Source organism: Hippoglossus hippoglossus, chromosome 11 (genome assembly GCF_009819705.1).
Source record: "Hippoglossus hippoglossus isolate fHipHip1 chromosome 11, fHipHip1.pri, whole genome shotgun sequence".
Taxonomy (NCBI): domain Eukaryota; kingdom Metazoa; phylum Chordata; class Actinopteri; order Pleuronectiformes; family Pleuronectidae; genus Hippoglossus; species Hippoglossus hippoglossus.
The window spans coordinates 2,436,985-2,458,907 of NC_047161.1; the positions used below are offsets into that span (position 1 = coordinate 2,436,985).

At 47.0% G+C, this 21,923-nt stretch overlaps 2 protein-coding genes across 3 annotated transcripts in view; both read left to right on the plus strand.

The window, feature by feature from the left end:
- LOC117770959 (tapasin-like) overlaps positions 1-21,923 on the plus strand; it is a 1,175,540-nt gene that overhangs the window by 425,722 nt on the left and 727,895 nt on the right. The gene's annotated exons all lie outside the window — the stretch shown is intronic.
- Positions 971-20,723, plus strand: atp1a3a (ATPase Na+/K+ transporting subunit alpha 3a). 2 transcript variants are annotated; one of them, XM_034600820.1, is made up of 24 exons: positions 971-1,325; positions 8,971-9,084; positions 9,705-9,764; positions 9,890-10,093; positions 11,174-11,287; positions 11,795-11,929; positions 12,405-12,522; positions 13,415-13,503; positions 13,773-13,952; positions 15,452-15,650; positions 15,853-16,097; positions 16,203-16,398; positions 16,559-16,734; positions 16,928-17,064; positions 17,212-17,362; positions 17,469-17,637; positions 17,926-18,080; positions 18,523-18,646; positions 18,857-19,002; positions 19,191-19,321; positions 19,887-19,988; positions 20,118-20,209; positions 20,500-20,556; positions 20,632-20,723. In XM_034600820.1, exons 1-23 carry the CDS (start codon positions 1,320-1,322, stop codon positions 20,526-20,528), a joined length of 3,072 nt encoding a protein of 1,023 aa, XP_034456711.1. In that variant the 5' UTR covers positions 971-1,319; the 3' UTR covers positions 20,529-20,556; positions 20,632-20,723. The 2 variants fall into 2 exon arrangements, with proteins under 2 accessions (XP_034456711.1, XP_034456710.1); XM_034600819.1 differs by having other exon boundaries at positions 20,500-20,723.

Consider the following 21,923-nt stretch of genomic DNA (forward strand, 5'->3'; position numbering starts at 1 on the left):
AGCAGCAGAGACGCTGCAGCTTGAACAGCTGCTGCCAACGGAACAAATATACAGGAACAAGATCTTTTCATCTGACTGAGGAGTTATCAGTTCCCAAATTCTTATATTGTAAATACTGTGAAATACAACAAATTGAAGACTTTGGCATAATGGACATTTCGGATTATATGTCAGTTATTTCCCCCTCGTATACACACGTCTTATCGGCTCATTTTTCACAAGCAGAGTTGAATTATTGACCTGACATGAAGCAGGCAACTTCCCCAGACCCCCAAACTTCAATTGTCCCCAACAACTGGAGTTTGTACAATTAAACAAACATAATAAAAAAATATCACCCAAGACATTGTGTAGTAATAATTTAGTTTATGTTCCATGTGGTCATGTGCTAAAGTTTTTTTGGGAGGGAATTTGCTCAATTAAAGATAAATAATAAAAACATCAACTAGATAATGTTGAATCCTGCAAGTGTGTCGTGTGATTAAACTAAGATTTGGGAAATATATTAGTTTAGTTTATAGATAGATCGATAGATAGACATATATCCATTAATTCATACTTTATACATCCAAGAAGGGAAATTACAGTTTTACACCAGCAAATACAAACATAAAAACATAAGAGTCACGTATCATATATAAACCGCATAACACAACATGGGGTTGGTACAGAGGCAAGTTAACCTGTTACTGCCAGATAAATAAATAAATATATACTAAAAGGCACTATTCTTACACTGCCCGGTGAATAAATGGGATCAAATATATATACCACTGTGCCACCGAAAGTATTATGTGCAAATATACATTCATAAAAGTGCCGTGAAGCTGTTTTATGAATAAAACTGCCTCGCCCTATTTGGTCCTCGTTTCATCCGCGGAGTGAAACCCCGGGGAACCCTGAGTGCTGAGGCGCGGCCTGCGCACCGCCGCGGAGGGAGACGGCATCCGGAGAAGAAGCCTTGTTGGTCGGCTCTACTTTCCGCCGGCATCAGTGGCGTGTGTTACCGGAGCAGGTCGAAGAGTCTCCGCCGGGTTTTAAACCGTTCACCCCCCGACACACCGAGCGGTTCTCCCGTCCTGCGACCCGGGGCCAGGCCGAGCCGAGCCGAGCGATCCGCCCGCGGCCTCGTGCCCGTTGATTGAGAGCAATTAACTCTTTTTTCAGGATCTCGTGTTAGCTCGGTAATTGTTTAACTGTCAAAGTTGAAGTCATCCATTAGTTTTCTAAACCCTCCTCTTCGTCACCTCGACCCGGCTCCGCTGCTCGGACCGAACCGCGACTCGTCTGCTGAGGGGAACCCGACTGACTGCGCCGACATGGGGGTAAGAGCTCCGGGTTTCACTGTCAGCTGCTGGTACCAGGTCCGGTACCGGGTCCGGTTCCGTGTGGAGCCGCAGACCCCCGGTGCTCCGGGGACACTGAGCCCGGTGGTGGGGGGTGGGGGGGGGGCTCGTGTGTGTCCGCCAGCTGCGGGTTTCACGTCATCTGCGTGTTTAAATTGTGATTTCTGTCATTTGTCACGTTTTTAAAAAACCAACGCTTCTCCGTGTGGGGGCACCGGAGACTAACCGGAGACTAACCGGGGACTAACCGGAGACTAACCGGAGACAGGGGGGGGGTTATCACCTGGACACCGTCGTCCCTCTTCTCCCCCCCCCCCCCCGGGGAACTTGAGTCGCGACTCCCGCCGGTGCAGGGTGGTAACGCGTTACATCCCCCACGTTACTAATCCAGCCTGTTGTGCAGATTAAATCACATTTTGCTATGTTTGTTTTCTGCATAATCCCGATCCACTGTCCCAGGGTGGGGACACTGTCCACTGTCCCAGGGTGGGGACGCTGTCCACTGTCCCAGGGTGGGGACACCTCCACACCGTTCACGCCACTCGGGTTCCACATCATCCAGAGCCAACACCTTCGTTCAGTCACGAGCAGCCTCGTTTCTGTTTCAGGAGTAGCTGCTGTGCTTCTACCCTGCGTGTCTCTCCGAGGTGCAGGATGAGCAGAAACATGCTTCATGCACAACAAACAGAAATACAGCTGCGAACATCTGGCGTCGCTGCAGAGGATGGAGGGAGTTCACAGCCTGGAGATCTGCATGTATTAGTCACACAGACAGAAAGGATGATGATGTTAATAATGTGCAGGTGAAATGCGTGACTGGAACATGAAACCTGCTGCTGGTGAAAACCTGCAGCATCGTGTCAGTCCGACTGCAGCAACTCTTCACATCACAGACACCGTGTGAGTCTCTCATCCCCCCCCCCTAAAGACAGCAGCTGACAGAGAGACAATGTCTCACATTATTTGGATTAATGTGGAAAATCCACACAGGGTGGGGTGGGGGGGGGCTGGGAGTCCAAAGCATGAAGGCTGTGTTTGGTCTTTTTCCTGCATCCATTTGGTGCACGTCTATTCAAACATTACATAATGCGACAGCACGTCGTGATGGAGCTGCTGGAGCTGAGGCTCGGGGGGGAAGCAGAGGCAGCTCCGCTCCGGACGCCGCACAGAGAACAGACAAGTGCGTCAAAATGGTTCCTCAGCCGGCTCTGTGGTCAATCCCCTCTCTCTGTGGTCAATCCCCTCTCTCTGTGGTCAATCCCCCTCCTTAATCCCCTCTCTCTTAACACAATGTATCCCGGAGGAAGGTGTGGACACGACCAACGCCCCCCCCCCCCCTCCAGCAGTCTCCAAAAAACCCCAGTGAGCTGTCGGGTCACGAAGGACATCCTGTTCCAGCCATTAAACTTAGACTCCATGATGTGATTTCTACTGAAAACTCACTGATATCATTATAAGTTACTGTCCAGTGTCCACACTAACATTGCTTTATGGAAGTTGTTCTCTCCTGCAGCATGTCTGTTAACTTAGTGTGTTTGTATCATCGTGTTAAGTTTTGCTGGTCGTTGGAGACTATAAGATCAACATGTACTGTTGGGTAACTGTAGCTCCATTCCTTCAATAGTGTCATGGTCCATCCCAGCTAATGAGGGATGATGGGCAGGGGCTACTCCTCGGCTCCACATTGTGGGAGGAGGGGAGGGGGGGGAGGAGGTTGGTTGGCATGAGAGAGCATCGAGGCCGAGTCGTGGAAAACACTGGCGCTCTGTCACGGTTTGTGATGCCGTCCGTTGCCAGAGGCGGAAACCGTGCACAACTCCGACGACTGCGTCAAAGAGTGGAGGAGGAGGAGGAGGAGGAGGAGGAGGGTGTGTTAGTGAGTGGAAACTCCCAAGTTCCAGCTGGGTGGAGTAAGAGGAGTGGGTGAAACAGGCGGCGGGTGGGGGGGGGGGACATAATCTGAGGGAAGTTCGGTTGACAAGGGAACTGGGGCCCTTTGATCCGGGCCGATCAATGGATAGGGGAAGTTGCAACGATCGGTTGGTGAGAGGATGGACGGCAGAGACGAAGGGAAGGTCAGACACCTGAGGCCTCAGACGGAGAAATAGAGGCGGTGTTCTGAGGACAGAGATGGTGTGATTTACTCTGAACGCCGGTGGCAGGGAGACGGATGCTGGGAAAGACGGAGAGAGAAGCCTCTGTGGTGAGTCACCTTGAGAAGGGTGAACACTGGGACAGACGGAGGAATGCGAGGAGGGAGCCTGAGACGCTGCTTGGTAGGGACGAGATGGAGGAGAGAGCAGCAATGGAGTCTGGAGAGAAGATGGAAAGATGGACACTGAGACAGAGATGGAAAAGAAGAGATATCCAAGGATGAATGCTTCCGCCGATATCCCACAATGCACTAGGAGGAAGGATGGTGCGTGGTGCGGCCGTGTGCGTCTGAGGCGTCTGATCCGTACACCATGAAGCTGATGGTCGCTCTCGACTCAATGGGATCTCTTCACTAGTGATTTCACTCCTGATAATAATTAGTACTGTACTGACACTAAAACAAGTGCATATACTCAGTCACACACCAGAACATGAGGATGTGAAGACACAAAGCACTTTATACTGTAAGTTATGGTTATGAATAAATTAAATCTATCACAAATGTTTGTGCAGATTCCATTTTTCAAATATAAAGGACGCAGTCAGTTGCCTAGCAGCACGTACGTGACTTAATGAAAACACAGTCCGTCAAACTACTGTGGCCACAAGTAAAACAGTGAAATACAAATATATATAAAAGTTCAGTTATAATGTACACTTAATAATAATAATACAACAGACAACCCAGGGGTGTGTACACGTGTTAATGCTCGTAGTCACACGATCTATGTTCTCATGGTCACGGACTCTGTTGCATAATTGTTTCAGTCAATATCTCATCAGTGCAGACGCTCGTCCCCTCATGTCCCTCACCAGTTTCCGTGTTGGTGAAATAACGTGAATCCATACGACTGCTAATCACCGATCGGGGGTTTCCAACGTTGGCTTTAAACGGAACAGACGCTGACTCACTGTAGGTGTCAACGACCTCCAGTCATGGAGGAGACTGACAGAACGTTAGAGCAGTCTTACATAACACACCTTCACATTAAGTGCAATCATCAACAAAAAAACAACTGACTGCAATTATTTAGATGAGCCCAGGGGATTGGATGTTGCTAGGAGACCTAACAGTTCCCGTTTTTCAGGCCATTGGGAGTCGACGCCGTCAATCGGATTCCATCGACAGCTGCCATTTTCTATCACACTCTCAGACGCGTCGCACAGCGGGAGATGACACGCTGACAAATGACAGGGAACAGAATCTGTCGTCTGCTTTATTGGAAATGTCCTCCGACAACCGCGAAGGTTTTCTGCTGCACACACATTTCCCCTTAAATCCCAAACTGAGCTCCTGTCCCCCTGTGGCATTTCACTGGGAACACACACACGTACTAAAACCCAGTGTCGTCATCATCGGGCAGTCTTCAGCCTGAATGTGGCACCGGCTGTCTCCTCGTGATTAAACCTCGGTGCAGATGAGCAGATCAGGGCAGACAGAGCAGGGAGGCAGATGGGCAGCCTGGAGGGAGGAGAATGTAAACAAAGTGGGAGGGTGAAGGGAGGGATAGATGAGGGAGGACCCCTCTTACTGTGTGTGTGTGTGTGTGTCGCGTGCCAGTCAGACAGTCCTTCAGTGTTTTTCTAGGTCGGTCTGGCCACTGATCTGTGTGATAATCCATTTCTTTGTGTGTGTGATCCATAAAGTGTGTCACTCTTTGGTCACTGGAGCGTCGTCGTATATTGTTGAAAAACAGGCCAAACACCAAACGATCGGATGCTACAACACAGCGATCTGCCACCGTCACGTAAAATCACACGTAGCATAACCTAAATAAGCATAAACTAAAATCTAATTACGGAAATGAATTAATAAATCTCTTAATCTCAGAGATCCTGGAGATCGATGCTGTCGTTTCTCATCACAGCTCATTTATAGACGCTCCGCCCCTCAGTATGCGGATATGCGTCTGTGTCCTAATCTGTACATTTTAATTACTAATTATCGTAATGTTTGAATTTACGCGTAGTCGTAGGCTGCGCTGATAAAACGTCCCTGGCTGATGTCTGAGATGTGACCAGTGATTTCAGCAGATTAACGGCTTATCCAGCCGCCCCCCCGACCGGTGGTGCCCGGCACACGGGTCGGCTGGATGTGGACTGCGAGCAGACGGAGCAGACGGCTCGTGTTCAGCATCTCCAATCTGTCTCAGTGTGTAACATCTGGATGCTGCTGAAACGTCCTCAGGTTTTACAGCCTGGAACAACACAGAGATCAGGGATTGTGCTGTAGAGCAAAGGGAAATGATTTGCATGACAACATCCTCCAAACTAATTCAGGTTAGTTATGAATACAGCCTGACTGATACATTAACCCTCACCCCCAGAATGTTATCTTTCTAATATCAGTTTTGGCATCAACCCCCAACGATCCATATCGATCAGGCTTAAGTTATGAGTGACATCGAAAGCAACATATATGTCAATGTGTTGTACTTTATTTATACTTGTAAAAACGTACTTATTATGTAATTCAGTACAACATGTGTCAGCCTTTCTCCAAAGGTTAGACTCTGCGGTTGTATATTTGCTCTAGATTGATTCAGAAATGTCTTTAAAGTCATATTAAGTCTATGGGATTAAAATTGGTGAAAGGATGCCGCCCTCGTGTTTCTGTCATCCAGCTGTTGAATATTTATATGCAGATGTGACGTGTGTCCCCTGTAGGACTTTGTGTGATTCAGTGGAACCGAGGCAAGAAAAACCTCACACAAAGATAAAGAGGCTGAAATAACCAAGCATGTCACCGGATCAAAGAGAACATAACACAGAGATAAAAAAGAAACGTCGAACACCAACTGTAGAATTTAAATTAAAAAAAGATAGTATTGTAAAATAAGCCAAAGAAAATGGAGAAAGAGTTAAATAGCACTGAAGGATCTGTGTATGTCCTGGAGTCATTGGCCTTGTTGCCTCGTTGATGGTTCCGTTCTGAGAGAGATTTGTTTTCACAGTTTTCACGAGTCAATATGATTCTAGGTTTGTCTGTACCTCGTCGTGGTTGGTTAACATTTCAGCAAGTGATTCATGACCAATGAATATTGTTGAATGAGAGGCTGGGAATGAAAAGACGGGAGAGAGAGAGAGATAGAGAGAGAGAGTGATGGAGGGATTATTATCGTTCACTAGGTTAATCTGTCAGTGTAGTAAACAGCAGTAATCTGCTGGTCTGCTGGACGCTACTGCCCGGGGAAGCACCTCCTAACAGATGGCACCACACACACACACACACACACACATGATCCGGTGCATGCAGATACACAATGGCACACAAACAACATCTCTGGACACATCATGCCACTTACGTACCCTTTGATTTACACCTATATACAAATGTGACATATGCACGTACTCTGACGTAAATCAGATTCACAGATTTGTGGACATAAGAGGATGTAGTAAAGTCTGGCAGTCTGTTTGGCTGTCATCAAGCCATCGCTCAGCCAGCTTTTCATCGAGCGAGGGAAAGAAACCAGACGGTAAACAGCAGAAAACAGCCATCGAATCCGTGTGGAGCCGCTCGGCCCACGCTAATCCGTGTCGGAGCTTTCCTAAAATCAGTCGGCTCTCCCCTCTCATCAAGCACGTTCAAACTGAAGCTGAGTATTTCCACAGAGCGTTTGTACTAAGTTGCATCGTGGTGAACATCTGCCTGGTGAACATCTGCCTGGCGAACATCTGCCTGGCGAACATCTGCCTGGCGAACGAGGCTCAGGTCCCCAGTAGAAAGGACGTTTGGCTGGAGGCTGTGAAAACGCTTCCAGGAGCCGTCAGCGGAGTTCAGGCTCAAAGTAGAATTCAAACGAACGTCGTGAGGTTAAACAGGCTGTTTTTTATATTCTCCAAATAAGTGAAGGCCGATTTCCTCCAGCAGTGGATTCATTTAATTAACCGTACTTCACTTTATTCATTTAGCCTCCTAAACCCGATTAGTGTGTAATAAAATGTCTCATTGTGTCTTTGCCTCTAAAAACACATTCGTCTGTGGTTTTACGGCTGAACCATCATTTTTCACATCTATCTTTTACTGTGTTAAATCAACAAGTCGTCCTTGAGAAAATCTAATATGAAAGTGAAAACATCATGTTCCCTCTTCAGGATTGATCAGACAAAGAAATGCTCACATCCTGCCTTTTTTATTTTGGGATTGTTCTGTTTCCATGGGAGATGTTTTGCTAAACCGAGCAGCTGGCTGACATTTTATCTCTCTGCTAGAAACCCTCAGGATGCTCACCCTGTGACGCGCATGCTGGGTAACAGTGGGATTTGAGAAAAGGTTTTAATCCCCAGGAGCATATTCACAAGGACTCCACACAAACAGAGACGTCAGTGTTTTAGATTTAGACTCAGATTAGACTGGAATTATCTAGTCAACTGATTTCACACGTCCCTGGTTGTCTCACACCATGTTTCTCTAGAAAAGCAACTGATCTCAGACTTGGATACACATTTATTCATCATAGTAAACAAATATTTGAGGTGTAACGACTCTGAAACCAAGACTGAAACTACAATGCAGACATCCGTAATATTGTATTATCCTATTTTCAGTTTTTTTTTAAACTTGACTATTATTAGATTTTGTGTATTTCCCACCACAGTTTTGTTCTTGACACATTAAACTCTGAACCTGCATTTCAACCATCTTGAATAACTGCTGCTGCTCAGAACAGAGAAAGAATTCAAAGCTGTGGTTTTTGGCCGACATCCACTGATCACATGTCAAACGAAGGATAAGAGCAGCTCCAACTCTCACTTATCCAGACCCACGCTGCTGATTCTGAATATCCCCTGGTGCATGTTACAGTTACTGTCATATTTAATCGTTCATCCTGGCTCCTGGACGATCCTCCGCTCTCTCTCTCTCTCTCTCTCTCTCTCTCTCTCTCTCTCTCTCTCTCTCTCTCTCTCTCTCTCTCTCTCTCTTTCTGCCCTCTGGCCCTTCACACTCTCTCTCTCTCTCTCTCTCTCTCTCTCTCTCTCTCTCTCTCTCTCCTGACTGCTCTTGTTTTTCCTCTCAGACACAGCAGCGTTCTCTCCGGTCTGAACAGCAGTTTCCCTAAATACCAGCGTTGTAGATTGCAGTTCCAAGTGGAGCTCTCCAGACGGGCCCGAGCTCTAATGATGCCAGATCTAATCAGGAGGTGTCGAGTTCCCCCCCGCACACCAGGGGATTACATCTGAATTTGGATCTTTTCACTGGATCTAAATATGGAAGCAAAATGGGATTTAGGAAGCATGTTGTTGTTAGAATTATTATATTGTACATCGGTGGTAATCCCACGTGAAGACCTGTGTTTTACAAGTAGAACGGTCGAGGGATTCTTTGCTTAAACTCCCACCTGTTCTGGATTGAGTGGTTTAGATGGTGTTGCAACAAGGAGAAGAGTTAGAGTGTCAGCTGTTTGTATAAAAGTATAAATAATATGACAGGACTGAACTCATTGATGTTGTGTTTGTGTGTTGACAGTATGGACGGTCGGACAGCTACCGCGTGGCCACCACGCAGGACAAGGATGAGAAGGAGTCTCCCAAGAAGAAGGGAGGCAAGGACCTGGATGAACTCAAGAAGGAAGTTCCCATCGTGCGTAAAACACCTCCTGCTTCCCCTAGAACCTGCTGGGTCAAACACTGTAGTGGTTAAGAATCTCATTTGAATTCCAAGCAGAACGGATCGTCCTCACAGACAGAATAACCCAAAGTCTTGAAGTCCCAGCGGACAGTGAGGAGATCAGTGATAGTAAACCCTGGCCTCGCTCCAGCAGCCAGAGAGCTGCGATCCCACTGCTGTCCAGTCTCCCTCTTTGAAAAGCACATGACAGAGATGTGGTGTTTCATAGCAGCTGGTGTGCAGTAGTCGTACTGTGCGGTTACACCTAATATGCCAGATGTGTAATATTTGTATTATCTGGCAAGTTAGTCCTGTTGTGGGAAGACTCCTGCACGGAGCAGGAAGCCAAACCCAGAGGATTTCCCTCTGATATCAGAGTGTGTGTCACAAACCCTGAGAAAAACCTGACATCCTCGTTGGACATTTGTAAACTACAGCTTTTCATAATAAACTGAACCTAAATATATTTTTTTAATATTTTAAAACGTTCTCACCTGACACCAGCACGTTTGCAATACTTGAATGTAATTGTGAATTGATCTGATAATTGATGGGTGTTTGCAGTTTACTTTTTCTTTTTCCATTCGCTGTAGACGGAACACAAAATGTCTGTTGAGGAGGTTTGCAGGAAATACAACACTGACATCGTGCAGGTAGGTGCCTGACTCAGCACTGACTGATCGATGTGGATATCCCCGTCAGAAAGGGAGTTAGACAAATCTCTGCTTTGTTCCATCTTCCCTCTTCCCCTCCTCTCCGTCCCCTCCGCTGCTCTCAGGGTTTGACCAATGCCAAGGCAGCAGAGTACCTGGCCAAGGACGGCCTCAACGCCCTGACTCCACCCCCCACCACCCCAGAGTGGGTCAAGTTCTGTCGCCAGCTGTTCGGCGGCTTCTCCATCCTGCTGTGGATCGGTGCCATCCTCTGCTTCCTGGCCTACGCCATCCAGGCGGCCACGGAGGATGAGCCCGCTGGGGATAACGTAAGTGCAGTGGAAAAGAACTATTGTAGTTTAAGTACTGCACACGCTGTAAAGGTTTCGAGCTTTGAATGAAATATAAACACCAGCGAGCGATCCAACATCCTGAGGGAGGTTAGTGAAGAAGCTGTGAATCGCTGCTCGTGTGTTTGCTCCCGGTCGTCCAGCACATCACTTCATAAAACAATGTGCTGAGTCACTCCTCCTCGGGGATAAAGCTGTGTCAGTGATAATGTCATCTGTTTGTGCGAGTCACGCCAGCCGACCCATCGTTGATTGACAGACACCATCCTCTTAGTGTCGTTTGGGGCAGACCAGAGGGAGCGTGCGACTCCTGGCGTTGGTAGCGGCGGGGCGAGAGGAGGGGGTGTTCATGGGTCAGCGCTGTTTCTGCCAGGTCAGAGCGCAGAGTCGAGCCTGGGACTGAGGCTGAGAGGATCTGACATGCACAGTATGAAGGGACTAAACGCTTGGTCCCTACCACGGGGGAGGTGAAGCCCTGACGGGGGGGGATGAGTCGCCCTCAGTGACTGTATCATACACACAGAATTTAAAAATCACACTCTGATAAACAGCTGCAGTTGTGTCACATGGTACAGGACATAGATGAGAGTCCTGTACAGGAAGATTATTCAGCCCAGAGGATTTAGACCCTCTAATGGTGATGTATTAAAACATAGAAGATATAAGAGCAGAGTCATAAAGCGATGAAGAGAGTAGACCGCTAACAGAGGGACGGCCTCCAGGTCACTGACTCCAAACCAGTTGCTGCTGTCGGCTACAGGATGTGAGACTGAAATGAACGTTTTAAAGACAGTTTGTGTTAGTTTAGAATTTAAACTTTACATGAGCAGCAACATCCTGAAATATCTTCTTTACCTCCCACTCTCCTCAAGGGTTCAGTGTTTCATGTCAGAATGACGACTGATGATTTACTCCTTGTGTTACTCCCGTGGTCTTCTCTTTCCCTCCTCACGTGTGATATGTTTTTAGATAAAGGAGAAGTCCCCTAATTACTTTCTGCATTAAATATGAAAGTCTCATCTTCCGTTCTTCCTCCTCTGTCCGTCTCCTCCTCTGCAGCTGTATTTGGGTATCGTGCTGTCGGCTGTCGTCATCATCACCGGCTGCTTCTCCTACTTCCAGGAAGCTAAGAGCTCTAAGATCATGGAGTCCTTTAAGAACATGGTCCCTCAGGTACCCAACACCACGATACTCTATATTCTATATATTATATTGCATTTTCTTCTAACCATAACCAAGGATTTTTACAAAAATTGCAAGTTGCAGCTTTGCTAATCAAGAGACAATGGTACTTTCTGGACTAGAAAGTATTATTATTATTATGTTAAATATGATATCAAGTTAAAGCAGGTTTTAATTTCTTTATGAATCTGAAAGCTTCATGCATTATTATGTCACAGCTTTCATACTATTCTTCTATCTTCTTTATCCTCATATCAATTTGTTTTTTACGCTGACGTCCCTCATCTCTGACCTTTCTCTAAATAGTTCCATCACAGAAGTTGCTGTTATTTTTGAAAAGAGGCTTCAACTTTATATTAGCCGACTTTGCTTCATCTGTTTTATTCTTTTAAACAAAACAAGAAGATGTTTATTTGAATGTTGTGCCCCTTACAAATATTCTCTCTCCCTCTGATTCTCTCTCTGTCTCTCTCTCTCTCTTCTTCTCTCGGTTCCCAGCAAGCCTTGGTTATCCGTGAGGGAGAGAAGATGCAGATCAACGCCGAGCAGGTGGTGGCAGGAGACCTGGTGGAGGTGAAGGGAGGAGACAGGATCCCCGCTGACCTGCGCGTCATCTCCGCCCACGGCTGCAAGGTGAGCCACCAACACAGACACCCTCCTGTAGTTAAACAGAAACTCCTCTCAACGCCTAATAGGCCTTCGTCAGATGTCTCTCCAGAGTATCAGGTTTCCTGTCTCAACACTACAATCAGAGTTAGTGCACAGTCGAAGTCAGTACAGGTGTCAGGAGCATCGGGTTTAATATGAGAACAGTTTATGTCCACTCTTTTTTTAAATCCTCTTGTGTTGGTTGATGAATAATTAACTGCAACAAGCTCATCGTCTTCACAGTACAGCAACATGATGATGTTTTATTCAACCTGTAAAATAAAACCGCTTTGTAAACTGTTAACCTCAATCTCCCCACTGCTGCTGCTACAAGCTCTGGATGAACACAGGACTGGATCTCACAGATTCTCAGTGTTTCCACCTGTTTTCATATGAATTGGACACAGTCTCATAACACTCACCACCACTGGGTCAAATCACCGTCTCCTGCTCTGTCCAGGTGGACAACTCGTCCCTGACTGGTGAATCAGAGCCCCAGACCAGGTCACCTGACTGTACCCATGACAACCCCCTGGAAACCCGCAACATCGCCTTTTTCTCCACCAACTGTGTCGAGGGTAAGGTCACCATCGCCAAATATCCTTATTTTTATTATTACCATCATATTCAACGTATACAGTGTGAGGGTTGGTCCACTCTGCCTCTCTGGGAGAAACATGTCTCCTCTGTGTGTGTGTGTGTGTGTGTGTGTGTGTGTGTGTGTGTGTGTGTGTGTGTGTGTGTGTGTGTGTGTGTGTGTGTGTGTGTGTGTGTGTGTGTGTGTGTGTGTGTGTGTGTGTGTGTGTGTGTGTGTGTGTGTCTGTGTGTGTGTGTGTCTGTGTCTGTGTGTGTGTCTGTGTGTACTCACTCACATGGCTGCAAGCGTATGTTTGTACTGTTCCGGTTCAGTGCTCAGATTGAACCGCAAACAGAGACGCCAGACGTCAGCGTTTATTGTTTGGTCTGATGACGAAGCCGTTTGTGACATCACAGGAGCCCGGTGCCTCAGAATGTGACCTCGTTTCACCAGGTTCCTCGTTCCTCTCCTGCTCAGCCCATCCTGTTACTGGAGGGAGTTTAACTTGCTCTGTGCTGCTCACACTGGCAGATCGGAGAAGAACAAGATATGGCGCCCTCTCATGGATATATTGCTACATTACATTAATACACCACCACTTACACCATCATTGCTCAGTCAAACCGAAGCGCCCTTTCATTTATTCTAGAGCCTGACCTATATGGATTTATTTTCTGTATAGTTTATCTGTAAATAAAAGTTTTCATGTTGTTTTTGTATTGACTGATACCGATATGTCTGTGACAGACTCATATCTGACTACTTTTATGGACCACACCTCTATATTGGTTTGAGTTTTCCTCTTTTCTTCCTTGTTTGTGGAGTTTATGAAGACGTGTGTTACTTACTAAACGCTTCTCCCTCCCCCCCTCTCTCCCTCTCTCCCTCTCCAGGAACAGCTCGTGGTATTGTTGTGTGCACTGGGGATCGTACAGTGATGGGCCGCATCGCCACCCTCACCTCGGGCCTGGAGACTGGCAAGGTGACATATTCATTATTATTTGTTTTATCTAATTGTGTCATTTGCAAGTCCAATAATTAAGGTTGTTTACTAAAAACAGGCCTTTTGTGTTTGTGGAGCCTGTTGTCGTCATTCAGTTGCTCATTAATTTGTCAATAATTTAAGCGACCTTTAAGAGCTGCAAGTAAAATGTCTGAGCTTCAGGGCCTGAAGTTTCTTATCAACAAGTTATCAAGACAGAGAAACTTCATCTTCTTCAGTCAATCTAAACCTCCTCTTCTGCTCCTCAGACGCCCATTGCCAAGGAGATCGAGCACTTCATCCAAATCATCACGGGCGTGGCCGTCTTCCTGGGCGTCAGTTTCTTCGTCCTGTCCATCGTCCTGGGCTACTCCTGGCTGGAAGCCGTCATCTTCCTCATCGGTATCATTGTGGCTAATGTACCGGAGGGGCTGCTGGCCACAGTCACTGTGAGTTGGCAGAGAAATAAGGAGCGAGTGTGAGTTTGTGAGATGATAGTTAGGGAAAGATGGGTTTTAATGAATTTAATATTTTGTAGTGTGTGTGTGTCTCTCTGTTACAAGATTGTTCTTCCTTCAAGCTGTAATTTTCATTTGTGTTTCTGTGTTTTTATGTCATTTTGTGTTTTTTTTTCTACTCAATTCTTTGTGCAGACTTGGGTCAAACACTATTTTCATGTACAAAGTTTTTTAAAAAATCTACTAGAGAAAAGAGAAATGTATTGAGATCAGATTCGTCTGCATCTTTATCCGGATCAGCACCAAATTCCACACGTTCATAGATATTTACACAAAATCCTGGATCTGCTTGAATCGAATCCGCTCCAAAGTTACTGGGTTCTTTCTTGACCCGCAACTCATCTTTCCACCGGAAGAAACTCGGTTCAGTAGTTTTTTCATATTCCAGAAACAATGAAAACATAACCTCCTCTGTGAGATAAATGTACTTCAGGTATTTCTCATGTTAAATGTGATCTGTCAGATTCCCTGAGAAGTTTCACTCGTGTCTGGTTGTGTCTTTTCTTTGTGTGTGTGTGTTGTTCTAAGTATGTGTCTTATATTGTGTCGTGTACAGTGTGTTGGCTTCTCTCTTACCGTGCTTTTCTCTGTGCTTGTGTGTTTTCTGTGATATGTGATGTTGCTCTGGGTCCATGTGCAGTTGTGTGTTTGTATATTGTTGTGCTTTCTACATTCTCTCTGTGTCAGTATCAGCTGTTGTTGTGCAGGTGTTGTACTGTCTCTGTTTGTGTATCTCTCTTTTCCATCTCTCTTCTCTTCTCTTTCTCTCCCAAGGCACATGCCCCATGTGTGTTTGTGTATCTGATTCTCTCTCCCTCCATTGTCTCTGTATGTCTCTCTCCCTCTTTTCCAGGCCACTCACGGTGCTGTCTGCAATGACAACGTCTAGCTGATGTAATGACATTAGGCTAATGAGTAGTTCAGCTCCTTGAACTGAGTTCCGGCCTCTGCTTGGCCTTGGCTAGTACTGTTCTTGCCGTACTTGGCATGATGGAATAATGCACCGCTGCTCTGCTTCACCGCTTCACGAGTTCATGCCTCATGTTCTCTCTGCATCGCTTGTTGGCCTGTGGTTTATTTTTTGGGAGGATGTTTTTAGTGCATTTTGCTGTAGAGGGACTTTTGACGAGCAGGATAAACATCTCCAGGTGTTCGGGTGGTTTAGTTCGTGGTTAATTGTTTAAAATACATTCTGACACTGATTCTTCTGCTCATTGGCAGAACATCTGCCCTGGAGATGTTCATCTGTGTTGTTAGTTTACCAAAGAAAGTAGATGCTAATTATTTTTTCTCTTTCTCTGTTTACGTTCTCTCCTTATGTTTATGTTGTTTGTCGACAACCTTGTTTCTTCCTTTCTGTCCTCTCGTCCTTACTGCCTTTACTCTCCTCTTTCCCTCCTGTCTCGTCTGTCTCGTCTCTCCTCTCTCAGGTGTGTCTGACTCTGACCGCTAAGCGAATGGCGCGCAAGAACTGCCTGGTGAAGAACTTGGAGGCCGTGGAAACTCTTGGCTCCACCTCCACCATCTGCTCGGACAAGACGGGGACACTGACCCAGAACAGGATGACCGTGGCCCACATGTGGTTCGACAACCAGATCCACGAGGCCGACACCACCGAGGACCAGTCTGGTGAGGTTTTCCTCTCTCTCTCCTGCTTTCATTCTCAGTCTTACTGCAAAGATATCTCAGGAATTATGATCTTGATTTCTCTTGGCCAGCATCCAAACTAACATTTCTGCTAAGGGATGCTTTATTGCTGCTCGGTTAAATCCATTTTTAAAAAGTGCCGATTGGTTGAGACACAGCTGAATCACCTCCGATCATTCTCTAGGCTCCTCCTTCGACAAGAGCTCCGCCACATGGGGGTCTCTGGCCCGCGTCGCTGCCCTGTGCAACCGCGCTGTGTTCAAGGCCGGTCAGGACACTTTGCCCATCCTCAAGCGCGACGTGGCCGGAGATGCTTCGGAGTCTGCCCTGCTGAAATGCATTGAGCTGTCGTGTGGCTCAGTGAAGATCATGAGGGGCAAGAACAAGAAGGTGGCGGAGATCCCCTTCAACTCCACCAACAAGTATCAGGTTTGTCCGCCCGGTTTATTTCCAGCTGGAAAACAAATGCATGTGATCACAAACTTAAACATGTTGAAAGTTACGATACTGACACTTACATATGTTCCCCGTCAGCTTTCAATTCACGACACGGAGGAAGGAGAAAGCGAGAGCAGCTACCTGCTGGTGATGAAGGGAGCCCCAGAAAGGATCCTTGACCGCTGCTCCACCATCATGGTGCAAGGCAAGGAGCAGGCCATGGACGAGGAGATGAAGGAGTCTTTCCAGAACGCCTATTTGGAGCTGGGAGGACTGGGAGAGAGAGTACTGGGTAAGGACAACAGAAGATGGAAATAACTAAAGGTCATAGTTTGGAAATTTGGAATGAATTTTAATTATGAAGTTCTAATATATTCTTTATCTGCATTACATTGTGTCATCCTGTAGGTGTGTTTCATCCACACTTCTCTCCTCTTCCCTGATTCCTCCAGGTTTCTGCCACGTGTTCATGTCCGAGGAAAAGTATCCCAAAGGTTTCGCCTTTGACACAGATGACGTCAACTTCGAGACAGACAACCTTTGCTTCGTGGGCCTCATGTCCATGATTGACCCCCCCCGCGCCGCCGTGCCCGACGCTGTGGGCAAATGTCGCTCCGCCGGCATCAAGGTGGGCACTTTGAAAATCTGACATTTAAACGACTTGAAGAGCAGAACAGTGCATCCAGCTGAATGTGAAGGCCGTGGATGACAATCGGCCACAAGAGTCATTTCTCCATTACTTCTCTCTCTGTCTTCCTCCCATCTTTCCTCTCACACATTCCCGTTTAATTTATTTCCCTCTTTATCCTGTTCCTCCACAGGTCATTATGGTGACGGGAGACCACCCAATCACAGCCAAGGCCATTGCTAAGGGTGTCGGCATCATCTCCGAGGGCAACGAGACGGTGGAAGATATCGCTGCTCGCCTCAACATCCCTGTCAGCCAGGTCAACCCCAGGTGAGACAGGAAGCTCAAAACAAGACAGGGAGTTGTGTAGCTTCAGTTGCACCATAAAGATTCGGCTGAAGAACATCGTGTTTATGGGATTTAAATGTTAATATTCTTTGACATAGTTGAGTGATTTGCTGTGTGTTTGGTGTGTAGAGATGCCAAGGCCTGTGTGATCCACGGCACAGATCTGAAAGACCTCTCTCAGGACCAGATGGATGATATCTTGAGGAACCACACAGAGATCGTCTTTGCCAGAACTTCCCCACAGCAGAAACTCATCATTGTAGAGGGCTGCCAGAGACTGGTACTTAACTGCACACACACTACTGATTGTAGTAAAAAGGAATCCACGGTTTTAGCATCTGAATGTGAATCAAAACATTTCGTCTGTGTGGCCTCTTTTTTCTCAGGGTGCCATCGTGGCTGTGACCGGAGACGGTGTGAACGACTCTCCTGCCCTGAAGAAGGCGGACATCGGGGTTGCCATGGGAATCTCTGGCTCAGACGTGTCCAAACAAGCCGCAGACATGATCCTTTTGGACGACAACTTTGCCTCCATCGTCACAGGAGTGGAAGAAGGTGATGGACAAACAAACGGAGGGACGGTGGGAGGAAGGAGGGAGAAGAGGTGGAGGGAGGATGTTTGAGTTCAAGAGTTAGACGACCTGGAACTAAAGTTATGGTTTCCTTTTTGTGTTTAACCAAATTAATAGTTGATACAGTGAAGAAAACCATGTAATGATAAGTCAAATATAGGAAACAGGAATTAATATATGGATGAAAGAGTATTTTATTGTAAAGCACTGTTCTGCATACTTGCTTGTTCATGTGTCTCTGTTCACTGACACACTGTGTCCGTCCCATCAGGCCGTCTCATCTTTGACAACCTGAAGAAGTCCATCGCCTACACTCTGACCAGCAACATCCCAGAGATCACCCCCTTCCTGTTCTTCATCCTGGTCAACATCCCTCTGCCTCTGGGCACCATCACCATCCTCTGCATTGACCTGGGAACTGACATGGTGACTAAAACAAACGCACACAGCGAGACACCAGAAACACACACACACACATTGAAATAAAACCACTGATGTTTATTTATAATTTGCCAGATTTAAATACAGAATATGGTTACAAACAAGGGAGGAGAAACTACAGTATCACTGTACAAAACCTGAGTCAGGCGGAGCACTGAGGTGAAGGTGGAAACCAAAAGGTGCATGTGCAATAAGGACACTGGGTGGCAGTGTGGGACCTCTCCTGAAAAGAGGCAGTCAAGTCATCCCCCTTTCAAATAAGTGGATTCAATAAGATTGACTGAAATGTGCAAAGGGGAGAGATTGAGAAAAGCAATGATCGTGTGAAACATGGAGCGAAATAATAAATGAGAATCCACTGCAGACCCGGTGTAAAACATGAAGTCACCAACGATCCTCACCACTGCGTCTCTGTCCCGTCCGTCAGGTACCGGCCATCTCTCTGGCCTACGAAGCAGCAGAGAGCGACATAATGAAGCGTCAGCCCCGGAACCCACTGAGGGACAAGCTGGTCAACGAGAGACTCATCAGCATCGCGTACGGACAGATCGGTACGAGCCTGGTCTGCTGTCCAATGTGCTGTGTCGTAATAACATGAGGTTTTATTTGTATCTGCTGGTTTTGTCGTCACTGGGACACTCTTCACAAAGTTTTATAGTTTTCTTAGGACATCTTAATATTCTTCAATGTGCTCTGCTCCCTTGGGGAGTTCAGGGTTTTTACTGTTCATGGGTTAATGATCAAACCGTGTGTTTCTGCAGGAATGATCCAAGCTCTCGGAGGATTCTTCGCCTACTTCGTCATCATGGCTGAAAACGGTTTCCTGCCGTCTGTGCTCGTCGGCATCCGGCTCAACTGGGACGATCGCTCCACCAACGACCTGGAGGACAGTTACGGACAGCAATGGGTACGAGTGACCTGAGACAATACAAGTCCTCTTCTGTGTCGGTTATTTTCACCGAGCAGCAGTAATACATAAATACACGTGGCTCCAGAAAGATGTCTAACTCGATGGATTTAATTCACCAGTGAAAACAGACGAAGGAGATGATCTAAACGTCATGTCTTCTGTTTCTCTTCTCCTCCTCCACGCAGACCTATGAGCAGCGTAAGATTGTGGAGTTCACTTGCCACACGGCCTTCTTCGTCAGTATTGTGGTGGTGCAGTGGGCCGACGTCATCATCTGCAAGACCAGACGTAACTCTGTGTTCCAGCAGGGCATGAAGTGAGTCCAGAATCATCTCACCACGACTTTCTACATCTGGATAGAAACTGGGGGGAGGGAGACTCGTCTTGATCTAGCTAAACAAACACATTGTCCTATTCTATAACATTAAAAACATGTGATATTGTTGAAGTGGGCAGATGTGCAGGTGTTTTTCCTGAAGTTCAGTATCAGGTGGAAGCTTGAATCTCAGTTTAGAAGAAATCACTGGGTTGTTAGTTTGGAAAGTGCATTGCTGCAGTTGTTGCAGTTCCCCCGAGCTGCCACTAGATGTCCCTTGAAAGTCAGTTTGACTGGTGCACCTTTAGTTTATGGACCTGATCTCCAGACTGGTTGTTTGCTCTTCTCCCTCCATCTTGTCTTGTTTCTCCGTCCGTCAGTTCTTTACTTCAGGAGTGAACGTAGAAGCTGAGGCAGCTTTCTCTTTAAAGATGGGAAGAGATGAAGTCTTTTCAGTCCCAGTTCAGATCCCTTTAATGTGGACTCCTCCCATTACTGTCTCTTATCAGCATCTCTTACTCATCTCACTTTGTCCGTCCTTCATCTGATTTCTTCTTTCTTGCAGGAATAAGATTTTGATCTTCGGCCTGTTTGAGGAAACAGCTTTGGCTGCGTTCCTGTCCTACTGCCCTGGGATGGACGTGGCCCTGAGGATGTACCCGCTCAAGTAGGTCCCATCTAATGAGTGTTCATGTGTTCTCTCTCTAAGTCTCATCTCAGTTATATTAGTCTGTAGATGAGTATCACAGAATAAACCTGAACTGGTTTGATCCCATCTCTTCTCTCGTCCTCTCAGGCCCAGCTGGTGGTTCTGTGCGTTCCCATACAGTTTCCTCATCTTTGTTTACGATGAGATCCGAAAACTCATCCTCCGCCGAAACCCCGGAGGTACACACACACACACACACACACACACACACACACACACACACACACACACACACACACACAAACACACACACGCAATTCATGTAAACATCATCGTGAAAGTAAAGTCTGGGTCAGAATTGGGTCAATAGTGTGAATATCGGTGTCCATGGAAACACTGTGTGGGACATTTAGTTTAAAATGGGATGATCTGATGTGGTGATGTTGTTAATGAGCAGGTGAAATGGTTCGATAGGTAACTTTCCTCTTTCTCTTGTTTCCTTCTTCGTCTCTCGTCTTCATCTCTGCAGGCTGGGTGGAAAAAGAGACGTACTATTAAATCATCAGAGCATCATTTACTCCTCACTTCGCCCTCCCCCTCCCTCTCTCTCTCCTCCTCCCTTCCTTCCTTCCCTCCATCCATCTCTCCTCTCCCCCCTCCCCCCCCCCCCCCCTGAGATACTCACTGTACAAGAAAACGATGTTTACTCCTCCATCCTGTACATCCTCTGCATCCTCACGTCCTTAAGAAACAGAAAAAAACCACCAAACGCCAAGATGACGAGAGGACCAACGACAGAGGAGAGGGGGGGTGGGGGGGGGGGGGGGGGTATTGTAAGTCCTCCCTGTCCTCTCTGTCCGTCTGTCCCCCTTTTTATTTTCTATTCAGAGTCCAAACAGCATTAATCTGCCAGTAACACTGTTTGTGCCGATGCTTGTTACGACACTGTGGTCGATGAAGGTGACGACTGAACCGACAGAAGAGAATCCGACTGATCCAACTCGCCGAGCACGACACGCCAGCTCCCGGCCACACCCCCGACCGGGGGGGCGGCTTTTTTTAGTAGTTTATTCTTATTTATTTTCTAAAAACAAAAATTGTCCAGCCAGAGAATCCTTCAGCTCCAGCTCTCTTACCACTGCCATGATCTGCCATTCGCTGGTTTCACTTCTCTCCTCCTCTAGTTCTACTTACTGACTGCCAATCTTCTTCTACTGCCATCCTGCCTCCTGCCTCCTCTTCTTACTCCTCCCTCCTTCCTCCTGCCTCCTCTTCTTACTCCTCCCTCCTTCCTCCTGCCTCCTCTTCTTACTCCTCCCTCCCTCCCTCCTGCCTCCTCTTCCTACTCCTCCCTCCTGCCTCCTCTTCCTACTCCTGCCCCATCGATAAAGAATCTGTCTCAACAGGGCATGAAAAAAGGTCACTTACTCTGACTCCCTCCCTTCCTCCTTCCTCCTCCTCTCCCTCTTCCTCCTCCTTCCTCCTCCTCTCCCTCTTCTTCCTCCTTCCTCCTCCTCTCCCTCTTCTTCCTCCTTCCTCCTCCTCTCCCTCTTCTTCCTCCTTCCTCCTCCTCTCCCTCTTCCTCCTCCTCTCCCTCTTCTTCCTCCTTCCTCCTCCTCTCCCTCTTCTTCCTCCTTCCTCCTCCTCTCCCTCTTCCTCCTCCTTCCTCCTCCTCTCCCTCTTCTTCCTCCTTCTCTCCCTCTTCTTCCTCCTTCCTCCTTCTCTGCCTCTTCTTCCTCCCATGTGTGTTTTTTCTGCTTGCGTTGTTGTTTTTTAAAAGACGACTGGGTGTTGTTGCTTTTTTTTAAAAACTAAATCGTTCTTTTTTTAAGTTGGAGTGGGTCTGCTTGTTTTCATTGGGACATGACGAAGCCCACTGTCGCTCCCTCTTCTTCCTCCTCCTCTCTCGCTCTCCTCTTTCTCTCTTACACTCATCCTATAACCTATAACTCC